Source organism: Muntiacus reevesi, chromosome 9 (assembly GCF_963930625.1).
Source record: "Muntiacus reevesi chromosome 9, mMunRee1.1, whole genome shotgun sequence".
NCBI lineage: Eukaryota > Metazoa > Chordata > Mammalia > Artiodactyla > Cervidae > Muntiacus > Muntiacus reevesi.
In genome coordinates this window covers 56,043,056-56,057,131 of record NC_089257.1, presented here as the reverse complement: position 1 = coordinate 56,057,131, position 14,076 = coordinate 56,043,056, and the positions used below count along the sequence as shown (strand labels likewise).

General features: G+C 35.3%; 1 protein-coding gene across 22 annotated transcripts in view; it reads left to right on the top strand.

Annotated features, from left to right (window-relative positions):
• Window positions 1-14,076, top strand: part of SOX6 (SRY-box transcription factor 6) — a 675,736-nt gene that overhangs the window by 204,855 nt on the left and 456,805 nt on the right. For 14 of the 22 annotated variants that reach the window (XM_065944102.1, XM_065944101.1, XM_065944104.1 and 11 more), the window contains exon 1: window positions 9,018-9,045. The exons of the other annotated variants lie outside the window; for them this stretch is intronic. In XM_065944102.1, coding sequence (XP_065800174.1) covers window positions 9,041-9,045 — 5 coding nt within the window. In that variant the 5' untranslated portion in view covers window positions 9,018-9,040. Of the gene's footprint in view, window positions 1-9,017; window positions 9,046-14,076 lie in introns of those variants that run through there. 22 annotated transcript variants of the gene reach the window in all.

The window sequence follows — 14,076 nt, the reverse complement described above, 5'->3', positions numbered from 1 at the left end:
CCTAATTGCATCACTTTAGCACTGGATCCAGCTGTGCAAGAAGCCAAGACTTTCAGTTATGTTGAGTCAATAAATTATTTTTTGATACGACTACTTTGAGTTAGTTTTTTATCACTTAAAGCTACAAGTGTTCTAACATGCAATCAGAATTGCACAACTGACACACAACTCATAAGGTGGATGTATACATGTGATTTGGAGAAATATTTTTATATCCATTGACTCATCACATATGTGTAATTTATTTATTCCACTTTAATTTCCATGAGTGTGAATGAGTATGGGTAATATGATGAAAGTCATTACAGTTTAAATAAGAATAGTTTCTACTATAGTACTTTTAGTATAGCCAAAAAAGAAAGTGCAAGTGAAGTGATATAGCTTGATAAGTTCCAGACTTTAAGTTTATATTGTTTTGAAAATAGAACAAGTTTATGAATTTTTTTATAGGCTAAAAAAGCAATTTTCCTTTTTCCTAAATAAAAGTAGTTGAAATTTTTATTCACTTGTCTATTGCAGTTAGATTCACACCTTGGGCAGGAAATGGAGAGAGTACTTTATCTACCTATGCTCTGAAGAAATAGCCTCTGTTTGTTACATTTTCATATGTTAATTTTATTCATTAATATATAATTCTACTTAAAATAAACTTTAATGGATTTGCCTCAAATTAGAGATCTCATGAGTTTGGAAATTACAAAATTAAAGTGGACATTACAGTACAAATTTTACTGTTTTCTTAGAAAAAAATAATCTGAACTTGAAAGAAAATTTACTTTCCAAATATAGTTATACAAATTCTACTTGACTTTGGTAAATTGCATTTAAATGGATAGTGTTTTAAATTTATATTTAATACATAGCCTTTAAGGAGGTTTCTATTTTATTTGTCTTTCACATTGTTTGAAATATCTATGTAAAGAGTAGGTTGATATTTGACCATCTCTCTTAAAAACATGCTGGACCATTTTATAGTATGACGTTATTGCTTAGAAAAATTAAAAAAGAAGCATTAAAATAAGATTCTTGGTCTTCTTTCTTTCCTTCCTGCCATTTAAGGATTCATAGTTGCAATCAATTTGGTCTTTTTACTTGGCAAACCTTATGTGCCAAGGTCAAAATTGGCACTGATTTCTCTCTAATTCTTATAGATTACAGATGTGTTCCTCAGATTAAAAGGCCTTAGATCTTAAGTCTCTTGGGTATTGATATTCTCATTAGAAAATTATCATGTTCAGAAGTTAGGGTGCTAACTCGTTCACAGGAGTAAGGTCTTCAGTAGAACTATTTTGAGAACAAGTCAATGTTGTGGAAGTTATAACCTTTAAGAGTTCTTGCAGACAATAGCACACTTGGTATGGCATGCACACTTAGTTGTATGAGTGGATTTCGAAGTTTTATTATCTATCATTCTGAAGGATTTCTCTTTTCCTCTAATGACCTCCAACTTTGCAGCCCACATCAAATAAAATTTAAAATGAGTAAAATTTCTGGGAAAAGCCTGTTTCTAATATCCACTCCTTTCTTCTTACTGTAAGCCTCCTAAGTGGTGATCTCACGCTCTTTTCAGTCACTCACTGTCTGTCTATTTCCCCTACCCAAACCTGCTCACAGGACAGTATACTGTAGTGGTCACATACACCTTCATTATTATTATTGTTTGGTTAAATTTAAAAGTCACATTTATATGAAAACAATAGGAAAGAAGATATGGTTTCACATTGTTCAGTCGCTCAATAGAATTTTTCTTCTTTAATCTGTGAACATGTAGTGTTCTTGGCAGATTTTCTGAACCATCTAGGATTTTTCGGATTAAAACATGTTTATTCTTGATGGTTTTCATTTATACTGTAAAATTATTTATTATTTAATAGATTTTTGCATTTATGTGCATAAATGAGATATTTAAAATTTTCCCTTTTTATAATATCTTTATTTTGGAATCAAGGATATTTTGACTTTATAAAATGAGTTGGAAGTCGTATACATCTTAGTGTGAAAAGAACTCATAGTATTACCTCTACTAGAGACATATAAGTTTAAGCTGTAACTAGGAGGAAAAATATTTTATCCTTAAAATATTTTGAAACATCAACCTAAGATAGCTGCTTTTTGGTGGAGAGGGTTGTGAATTTGTGGGGGAATTTGGGGATAGAGAAAATGTTGATGAAGCATGGAAATTGCCTGTATAGTCTGTGTCATAGCAGTGCAGTTACTTTGGTGTTTATCTCTGAATATTTTTGGCAGACCTGTGGGGTGATCAGTGGGATTGAGAGGAGAGCAGGTTGATGACATTGATTAGGGAATATATTATCAGAGAATGCTTAACTGAACATTGAAAAAGTCTCCCGAACCAAAGGTGAAGCTGAACATGATTGAGATTGAAATACATTCCAATTAGTCTATTTATGTCCTTAGTGCCCTTTAATAGGCAACGTGATAGAGCTTCTCTTTCAGGCCCCACAATTACCCCAGTGGTTGCATTAAGCTGTTTATGACATCTTTCTTCCTCCAAGTTTCTCCTTGGAGTTAATTTTAGTCAGATTTTTATCTCTGTAAAAAAGTCTGAGAAGTTAGGCGTGGCTCCACATATAATTCGGTCTATGTTTCATCTCATTTTATCCTATGAAAATAGTTCAACACAAATGTTAAAAACTCCTAAGTTTGGGCTTTCTGAGTATCTGGTATGAATACCAGTGCAGTATTTTACAAAAGAGGTACTTACTTTCTTCTGTCTTTATCTATTCTTCTAAATGTATCACAATTTAATTAAACACAGAACTTTTGAGCACTTACTGTATACCAGGTACTAGATATTCAAAGATCATGTTCTTAAGTTTGAGCTTTCTGAATATCTGGTATGACTACTGATGGCAGTTTCTTACAAAACAGGTGCTTACTTTCTTCTGTCCTTATCTATTCTAAATGTATCACAATTTAATTAAACACAGAGCTTTTGAGCACTTACTGTGTACCAGGTACTAGATATTCAAAGATTACGTTCTTAAGCAGTTTGAGCTTTCCTTTTTCATCCTTTTTTTCTAGGGCCCTTTCCTTTTCTGATATTGAGGTGCTTTTGTTTTTTCTTTTTGCCTTTCTGTCAAAACAAAGAGACTTTAAAAGGAACTTTTGAGTTAAACTCAAGCTGCTTCTATTGAGAAGAATTAGTACAGCTCTCTGAACTTGGGCCTATTGTTTATTTAGAACCCAGTGTTAATGAGGGCACAATGCTTGTCTTGATTCTTATATGGACCCTATTAGCTTTGCTCTGTTCCATGGCCTTGGTTCACTGCTATAATGATTAATACTTGCTGAAGACCAGGTGAGAAGATTTGGTTGATCAAAACATTAGAAAACCAGTGCAAACTGCATTCTTGCCAGGTATCATCCTTGTTTATAAAATGCAAATGATAATTGAGGGCATCACTTTTAAACAAAATTACTACTGAAATGAGTTGTACAGGAATGTGGAAAAACAAAAGGGGATTAAAAGGCATTTTGGTATGCTATTTTTTTTCTGTTCTTCATTAATTGTGTAATTCTTAGGCTAGTTTTCTCCATGTCATTTAGTTTCCTTTTTAATATCTTTGGATCCAAGATTGAGCTCTGCTGGCCTTTCTTTCTTTCTTGTTATTTGGGTGTTAGCGCCAGCATCGGCAGCACTCATTGTCAGTGGTGGCTCGAATGAAGGAATGGCTGAAGGCTCCTTTTGGAGACCCATTTCACTGGTTATTTTAATTGCTCACAGGGATAATTGTTGAGTGATGCTATATAGGATAGTATCTCCTTTGCCACAGGGGTTAGGAATTCTGCCCAGTAATCACTCCTTCTCCTAATGGACGAGTGTTTCTGCGTGGAAAGACTGGTAACTGGCTCTAGGTATCTCCCTAGAACTATGTCTAAGGAAGGCCCCTGCCATGCTAGCTCTGGGAAATTTATGTAGCCACCATGAATACTTCATTGATCTTTTGCTTCATACAGCCAGAATAGAGAATTTGTAGAATTTAAAATTAGTTTCTTAATCATCTTATCCTAGGAGATACTCGGTCATATAGCCCTGTGAGAGTAAAGATTTTCTTTGCTTTCCTTTTTCACAGTTAGAGAAATTAGAAAAACAATCGGGATATGAGTGCTAAGGGTCTGGCTTCAGGAAAAAAATTTTTTTTTTTTTTTTTTATAAAAAGCACTGCTATTGTGGCTATGTTTGCTGTGCTGGAGGACTGTAATATACTGTATGCTGATATTCTGTGAAGTGGAACATTTATGCTTTCTGACATGTAGTGAAGAAAATTCTGGGTATAGCATCCACTAGATATTTCCTCAGACTTAGCTGCTGCTTTGGATGGAAGTGAGCCTTCTGAGATAGAGGTCTGTAGTTTTGAAACTTTTTATCAAAGAATAACTGAGTCACAACAAGTTGGTAAGCAAAAATAAATGGTGAAGGTCATATTTTAGAATTAACTTTGTAATTTTGAAGTTGGAAATCAATGGATATAAGTGAGGTGAGGTTGTTAATTGTTTTCTTTTAAAATGTTTTTGTCACTTATTGAAATAAAAATATCAGTTTTGAGTAGTCATCTAGTTAAAAAGGAACAAAGCAGAAACTTCTACTTAAGGATTTTGGGAATCATCAAAATGACCTGGACCTCTTTGCTAAGATAGATTGTCTTAAAGGCCCCAATTCTTCTTCATCTTTCTTTATATCTGTGACCTTTGCCATGAGACTCTAGAGTGCCCTTTCTACTCTTGATAGAGCATTCTGTCTCACCTCTTGCTTCTGGGATCCATCACTTAACTTGCTTTGGCCAATGGCATGTTAGTAAATGTGATGCAAGTAGAGGTTTGCAAAAAGCACTTGTGCATTTCTATTTGCATTCTTGTCCTTGTCTGTCCACAAGAGAGGAGAAAGGCTGGGCCCATATGCTGAAGGATGAGATATATAGAGTGGAGTCACAATACTCTAGCTGTCCTATCAAAGGCCATTCTTGGCCAGCCAAAAGCCAGCCAACTCTAAGACGTGTTGGTGAACTCAGTTAAAGCCAGAAGAAATACCCAGCTAGTCTTCAAACACATGAACTAAACAAATGCTTTTATTAAGCCACTGAGTTTCGGCGTGGTTTGAACCTGCAACATTCTTGTGGCTATAGAGAAGTGAAACAACCTCAGGTGGTTTTAGAGGCTCAACTGAGCAATTGTCACAGATGATCCTGAGATTTTTCTTGTTGTTCCAAAAACAGTATATGTTTCACGTTGATTTCAAGAAATTAGTAGATCCAACCACTCAGTGATACTTGGGTAAGATTTGATTTAAGGTGGAATATGTTTTCTTGGCAGGTTGATTTTTGGAACTCTGGAAATAACCCCTCCTCCAAGAATGTTTTGCTGTTTAGCCGCTAAGTCGTCTGACTCTTTGTGACCCCATGAACTGTCACCTGCCAGTCTCCTCTGTCCATGGGATTTCCCAGACAAGAATACTGGAGTGGATTGCCATTTCCTTCTCCAGGGGATCATTCCAACCCAGTAATCGAATCTGCGTCTCCTGCTTGGCAGGTGGATTTTTTTTTTTTTAAATCACTGAGCCACCTGGGAAGCCCCACCTAATGCATATATTCAGTTAAGTTTTGTTAGACTTACAAGGGCACAGAATCATTCAGTCCATAAAGAAAGACAAGGCAGAAAATGATAGTGCAAGTAACTGAGTTAAATTCATATGATAAGAAACACAAATGCCAATATATCTTTTTTCCAGAGCAAATTTTGACTAGAGGGAAGGGCGGTGGTGGGTGGAGTCAGTGAAACAGGGGAAGTATGAGGCTAGAAAAAGGAAAATTGGATTTACTTTGAACCATTTAGAGACAGTATAGTATAAAAGTAAATGTGATTGAAGACTGAGCTTTAAAACCTTAACTCCCATTTTTATACTCTGTAAGTGCAATGTATTAGAGTGAGGGAAAGATCTGAGGAAAAAGAGCAAAGAGATAGTGTTGTTAGGGGCATGGTAGTTTAATTCTTTGTGCTTTGAAATCAAAAGACTATTGTCTTTTCTATTTTCAGACTCTTTATATAGTATTGCTATTTCATTCACTTTCTTTTGTGGTAGAAATAAGTCTGCTTTTTAGTGAATATATAAAAAGTAGCTGACTGAGAATCAGAGGTGCTTGGACCAAGGCAGGCTTTACTGAACACATCTTAGCAGTTATGGCCCTGCATTCATCTGGACCTGTGCTCAGAGAAGGGGTGCTGCTGCATAGGGATCTGTACTTGGTTAATTCATCATATTACTTGGAAAGGTCCTTATTATTTTGCACAGCAGTGTGGTCACCTGGCGGTAGGTCATTAGCATTTTAGTCTTCTTTTCTGCACAACAATGTACAACATGCTAATTAGAGGATTCTGAAAGCTAAGTAACCTGTTTTAAAATCAGACATTTTAATTTGCAGCTTTAATGGCTGTTTTTATAATAACTGGCTTTATTGGGGGTAAAAGCACTTCTCATGTTCCACTCGCAAGGCAGAGTATAACAGAAGCTGACAAAATTAAAAACCTCATAATGCGACCTTTGCCTGGGATAAAAGGCTGTTTCATAACAATTTCCTTTTGTTCTTTGTTTAAGCCATTACTCTAAAAGGAGCCTCCGATTAATCTAAGTAAATGCATCATTACAGTACTAATCCATGTCCTTCTGTCAGTGTCTGTTTTAATTAAATAAGAAATGCTAGCAGAAAGATATCACGCACAGAGCTGTGATTGGAGAAAGCAGCACTGGTTGATCAGGGAAAGATTAAAAAGGGCTTTACTGTTTTGTCCATTTGCATAGCTCCAGATGCCACAGTGTTTCAGGTTGAAAGAAAACTTACAAAAGAGTTTAGCACATTTCACTCTTATAGATTTAAAATAATGGGATTTACCAATGAAATTCTAATCATCCAATTTATCACATGTTAGACATTCCAAAGCAAGGAGCAGAACAGCTCGGGGTGTGTCTTTTAAACCTTTTTTATGCAATGTTGTATCTGTGAAAACATACCTGCCCCATTTGCATATGTTTCTTCTTATTTTGGGTGACATTGATGGTGAAACCTGATTGTGGGTATATACAATGTGATTTCCCCCCTCTTTTTATAGTATCTTGCAACTTCTAACCTATGCTTTTTTTTTTTAAGAAAAATTGGTTTTCTGTTGATAATATGTTAGGAATTTGGGTACTTAATTGGTTGTTAACAATGAAAAGTAAGTTTAATAAACACTTACAAAATGCATGTATCTAGTTATTATTGCTACACTGAAACGCAGAAACTCTCCTTAGCAGTAGAGTTGCAGAATTCCCGTGGTGAGGGCTTTCTTCATATACGGGCCATTATTTGATGTAATGAAAAGAGAAAGTGTGCAACACTGAGATTGTTAATTAATTTAGCCTAACAAGATGAAGATAAATGAAGCAAAGAACAGACTGAATGAAGCAAGAGGTCTTATTTACAATTTAATACATTTTTATATAATGCAGATTTCACCTGTTAAAAAACAAACAGACCCCACCTCAAATCCCTACTCACAAAAGAGTATACTCCCTCCCACCACAATTCAACCCTAAAATCCTGACCTGACTTTATAGAAAACATGTACTGTGACTCCCATTTCGAAGATAGTTTTACAGTGTGTAAACAGTGCTTTTCTACTGCTACGAATTTTATGCTAGTTAACCTTTAACTTCGGTATTTTGTTTTTCTTGCTATAGACTGGGATGACCATAAGAATAATTATCCAGAAAACTTCGGGTTCCTTCTCCTCCATGTTATCTATCGTGAGACACCTTGGCACGGTTATTTAATAATCATTTTATTTTAATCCTCTTTTTACCAAAGGAAAGAAGCCCAAAAGTGAGGGGGGGAAAGGAGCTGTGAGCCTTTTTACATGTGCTTGAATCTGTAGCGATTGTGCTGAATTCCTAAATTAGCATTATTTTTAAGTCTTTCTTCAGAGATTAATGAGCTTTACCCAGTATTTGACCTTTTATCATTCTTGCTTTCTGCTCAGAAGTACTTCCTTCCTTCCTACAGTAGCTAGAAAAGACCGTCTCTTATCTTATGTTACTGTAGGCAGTGGTAACAGGGCTCTCCACAAATGGTGTTATTATGGTCACTATGTTTTTATCTCAGGGGTCACGAACAAATCCATGCAACTGCTTCTAAGGATTTCAATAAATAGGACTTTTTATCCAGACAATCGCCTTTTATGTTACTTTTAAACAAAACTACTAGTCCATCAAGAGTTTCAAAAGAAAACAATTCTGCAGAGTGCCGGTATGGCCGCACAGACCAATCATCATGGCACCCATTCTCCAGTCCTTTATTTTTCAAGTCCACAACAATAGGTTGTTGATTCAATGGACAAGACCAGAACAATTAAGTTCTCTGTTTAGCAGCAGTGCAGCATTTTAATGCCCTTCTCTAATAATGGTCTCATTATTGTTATTCTAAGACTGGGCCTCAGGAGGAGGAATATTTGCTGGAGGTACGTCATTATTTTGCAAATTTCGATTAGCTCATCATGTTGTCTGTAGTGTGAAAATCGTAGCTAATTAGGGCAGCCAGTTAGACTACCAGCTTTTGAGCTTATGAGTTAAAAGGTAGCATACTTGATAGGCCAGTGATGTGAAAAAGGTGGTAAAAAGGAGGATTAGAGCAGTTGCCTTAGTAACTCCAACTTCCATCTGTGAGGGAACAATGGACTTGTGTTTCTCCCCCACCTTGGTGTAAAAATTGGTTTTGTTTTGAAAGGACAGGGTTCTTTTTATGACAATCTGGAATTCAGCCCAACTGAGTGTAGTTTTAGTTGTTAGGAGAGACCATTGGGGATAGGAAAGATGAAAGGTCATGGTGAGCTTCAAGGACATGAAAGGTTGTTGTCTCATGTAACAATGGTAGATTGTTTTTTTTTTTTTTTCTAATATTTCTAGCCAGCCCCTAAGTCAGGTGATGGAACAAATACCTACAGTTTAGTCAGGTGAAACAGGAAAGGGCGGGGGAAGGAAAGGAGAAAAATGGGGTAAGAAAGAGTTCGTACTTTGTTTAAAAAAATGGGGGAGGGATAACTTCAATTTGCTTTTATTAAACGAAGTGATATTTCTCTGTCACTATCTCTGAGATTCCAGTGTGCTTTGGATGGTTTGCCTCTGTGGGCCATCACATCTCTGGGAAGCTCTCCAATGTGTTAGAAAATGTGATTTAAGCTTTCTTCCTGAGCTCCCAGGAGGACCAGTGATGTGATACTTAACAATAAATTTAGTTGTTGTAGCTTTCTCACATTATTGGTGTTCTTAAAAGGTTTTCCTTCAAAATGCACACTGAATAAAATGAATGATAAATATGAAAGAATTTGTTTCACCACTCTACAGGGTTTTATCATAAATTCTATGACTTTCATCACAGAAAGTTTACAGGAAACTGTTTAGATGTTGCTGCAATAGCAGCACAATTTTTTTTCTCTATTCATAAGAAAATGCCACAATTTTAAGAGCTCTTGGAGGTTTTGTATTACAGAGGAGGTGATAAGGATTGAATATGGTGCTATTTCTTTAAAAGCCTAAAAACCAAATCGTTCTCTCTGGATTTAAAATGCCTTTATTACAGCAAAATAAGTGTCTTCTGTTTCTCTTTCATATCAATATGAAAACATTTGATATGTGTGCTTATGTGGGAGCTCCTGTTTGTGTATATGTGTGTTTGTGTGTGTGTGTGTTTAGAATCAGAAAGAGTATAGGAATACTAAGTTTTTATGCAGAAAGATCATCTTTTGATGATCAAAGGAATCTTCATATTTCTCCCTCTCTATTGTCCCCAAACAAGCCTTGTGTAATTGAAGCTGGACTTGGTCCAGGGGGCTAGGGAGATTTTCAGATTCTTTGAATCCTAGGTCTTTGTTTTTTTTTACTTTTTCTAGCCAATTGTCCTTATTGCTGTAGCTTTTCTTTTTCTGAGAAACTGCATTCATTTAATTTATTGTAAATACTTCATAGACTTGAAATAATAGCATCATGAAATTGTGGTGCTCAAGGGCTTTTGAGATCATCTAGTTCAATTCTTGTATTTGCAAAATAAGAAAAGTGAGACCAGAATGTTGAAATGACTTGCCCAAGGTAACTCAACTAGTTGAGGTAGACAAATAGATGCCATTTGCTATACTATTTAAATATAGAAACTTGAAATCAAAGGAAGAATGGAGAAACATTATAGGGACATACTGAACTTTCCTTGTCTTTTAGTGGTTGAGGGAAATTGAAGTAAGGCTAACATCAGGGGATGATGGTGGTGAGGTTACAATTCAGATTAGATTTTTCTTTTGTAACTTTTAAAGCTCCATTGTAAATAAATGAAAATTTTTTTCCTGACAGCTACACCCCACAAAGAAAACCCCAGTATAACTGGGGAGAGATGTACCCTAAAGCTCTAGCATAGCACTCAGAAACTGTAAACTTTCTTGATCCAAGCACTGTGTGAAATACTTTCATACACATTATTATAATTTAGAGTTTAAACACTTTTTCTTTCCAGTGTGGCAAATTAGTTAACTGTTCTGTTTTTTAGTTTTTTGCAGCTATAGAAAGGGACCTGATGTTATTTAACTGTATTAGATGTTGTGAGACATAAGTCAGTAAATGACTGAAAAATGCAGTATACATTTGAAATTATATGAGTGAAAATTTGTGCTTTTTCCAAACAGATATCCTGAGGCAAATATAAACCATAATATTTAGATCAATGTATATGTCATATTTTAATTTTGGAACAGATTAGAACATATTTGGAAAAGTTGGACTATAAAACATAAAAGATAAAATAAAATAACCCATTATTTCATCTCATTATTTCATAATTAAAAATATACTCCCTAGTAACATTTTGGTATATTTCATTTCAGTCTTTTATCTATGTGTGTATGAGAAGAAAGGACATGTGTGGCTCGTTTACTGCCCTCTCTTCAATGCCCAGAACAGTATGTGACTCATAGTAACTACTTGAAAAATAGTTATTGGGAAAGTTAAAAAAATCAAAATAGCATCATACTGTATATACATTTTTGTAATTAAGAAATAATTTTATTGGATTTTGCCATGTCTTCAAAAATGTGATTTTTTTCATGACCATATCATATACCATGGTTGTACCACAGTTTGTTTTACCATTAAATTATTGATCTCCAACTTTTCACTATTATAATGTGAAAGTTAATTTATAAGGATGTCTTTCATTTGTTATTAAAGTGGTAAAAATTTTAAATTGATGATAAAAATCCTTTAGGATCATAGAGCCCCACCAAACCCCATCACTTCTTTCAAGTCTTTTTTATTTTATTTTATTTTTTTGTCTTTTTTAATTTATTTTTATTAGTTGGAGGCTAATTTCTTTCAAGTCTTATCTTAGATGTTATCTTCTCTTTCCAGGTCAACCTTGACCACCCTGTTTTAAAATTGTAGCCCTCCAAATATTTCTTAGCTCCCTAAGCATGTCTGTTTTTTTAAATAGCCTTTATCAACTTTTAGCATACTATATAGTTTGTATGTCTGTTGAACTTGCCATTTCCCCCTTATATTTCCTAGAATATAAGCTCTAGGCAGTGGAGAATTTTTTGCTGTTTCTGTCAGTTATATTCCCCAGTGTCTTGAACAGTATCCAGAACATAGTAGATGCTCAACAATATTTGTTGCATGCATTTATTGAAACTTAAAAAGATGGAAACGTCTATTTTTAAAGTCAAGAATCAATCTCTTTTTTTTTTCACATGGGCAACTCTCATCAACTGATCTGTGTACTACTGGCCAAGGAATTCTGTTTTCTAGATGTTCAATTGTACAAATTTTCCAGTTAAATTAAATCATAGCACTTGACTGAATCTTGGATAGGCCGTACTGGATACAGTCTCTATGTCTTGCAACAAATGTCCCCAGCTCTTGCCAATTGAAGTCACTCTGAACTCCAGCTTTAGGGAGATAGTTCTGGATGAGAAATGTCACCAGTGTCACTCCAAATGATTCTTTTCCTTGTCTAGAAGTCCTTTTGGTAAGACTTCTAAGGTTTGGATCCGATCTGAGTAAACTCAGGTTAATCTGATCACTTTTATTTTGGGATGATTTTAGCTCATTCTGCTTCTGATATTGGTCCTATTCTTGAAATTTCCTAGGGACAACATTTTGCAAACTTCTGTTTACTTCTTTCGGTCTATACAGTTTATGTGTTCTGTGTGTACTTAGCCACTCAGTCATGTCCAACTCTTGCTATCTCATAGACTGTAGCCTGCCAGGCTCCTCTGTCCATGGGATTCTTCAGGCAAGAATACTGGAGTGGGTTGTCATGCCTTCCTCCGGAGGATCTTCCTGACTCAGGGATTGAACCAGGTCTCCTGCATTGCAGTCAGACTCTTTACCAACTGAGTTACAAGGGAAGGTGTTTTTATTTAAAAATAATGTAAAACAAAAAAATCATCATTAATGTCCTTTGTGGAAAAGTATTAATTATAATCTTTAGATACTAACAGTTTATATAGCTATAATAATCCCTTACCTTTAGTGTTTATAGTTTTAAAGCTCTTTAGTAAATATGGTCTTAATTATCAAAATAATCTTAGATGCACAGCGCATGTTTATTATACCCATTTAGGGACCAATGCACAGAAAAGTTTGGATACTTAATCTAAAACATAAATTTAGGAAGTGGTAGAGAAACCACTAGAATCCAAGTCTTCTGAGTTCTACTAGTCCAGTAGTGTCTTTTAGTCATTTTACCTTCTCTCCAGGTTAAATAATCATCATTCTGTTGATGTTTCTTAATAGATCCCATGAAAATAAAAACAAATTATTAGAATTACACTTTTTTCCACTTTATTTTACCTTGTTTACTATGCCGATTCTCAAGGACTTTTCTTTAGCTTTTATGGTTCTTCTTTTTCTGTAGTCATTATATTTTCCTTTATTCTGACTATTAACATGGGCTTTGGTAGCAATTGTAAAGCCACTGCCTGCCATGTGTATCTTTTTGCCTTTTAACGAGTTGTTCATTTCACATCTCTAGATAAGACGAAGCATGTTCTATTGACCATAATAGGTATGGAGCAAACTCATAGGGGTCCACTGAGATGCAAACAGCCTTGGGAGAAAGTTAATACAGTAGACAGTGCATTAGGTAAAAGATTGAATAATGAACACTATCAAGTGCAGTTCATGTATGTGGAAGAGAGGTACGAAACACAGGATTAAAGTGTTTCATGAGACAGACAAAGCAAGAAAAGTCTGAGGCAAGTGGTAAGAGATTTAGGCAGCTAGGCTATAGGCATCAGGTGAAGTTAAAGGACAGATTCCAGTTTCTGAGTAGTCTGCAAGTAGAGGGTTACCAAGTTCACAGAAGGGTCATGGTCTTAGATGGACTAGTGCACTCAGGTATAGCAAAACAAGTAGAATCTAGTATTGGGATGAAAGCAAAAAATCAGAGTCGAACTAGCAGCAAGTGATATATTTCATTCTGAGTTCCAAGAGATTGGGTTGGAGTCTCTTTAGAATGAGGTCAGAAATGGTCCTAGAGCAGTGGCTCTCAAATTTTTATTATATGTAAGAGTCACCTGGGGTGCTTTGGATTTCTGAAGCAGGGCCCAGGTGTATGTATTTTTAACAAGAGCCCCAAATTTTTTTCTGTTGCAGGTACTACTGATCACGTTTGTAGAAAATTGGCATTAAAGCCTGAGATGGTACTTTTAGTAGCTTAAGGGACCCAGTAATCACAAATCTTGAGAGAGGAAGCATTTAGGTGTTGAAAGTCAGACCTTCCTACTAAGAGAAAAATGTATCTCTTTTTCTCAGAGCTGATTTGTATTTATCTACATGTAAGAAGGCAGAAAACTTGGGCTGATATGTACTTGACTGATATGTATGTATTGTAAGCCTGTTATGTTTTTCTCCTTATGTATATTGTGTATGTTACTTGTTTATGACCTGAGTGCTTTTGTAATATCCATCATAAAGATTTGTACCTTTTAGTGTAAAAAAAGTAAGGCTGACTGTTCTTTTGTACCTAATCTAAACTGTCTCTC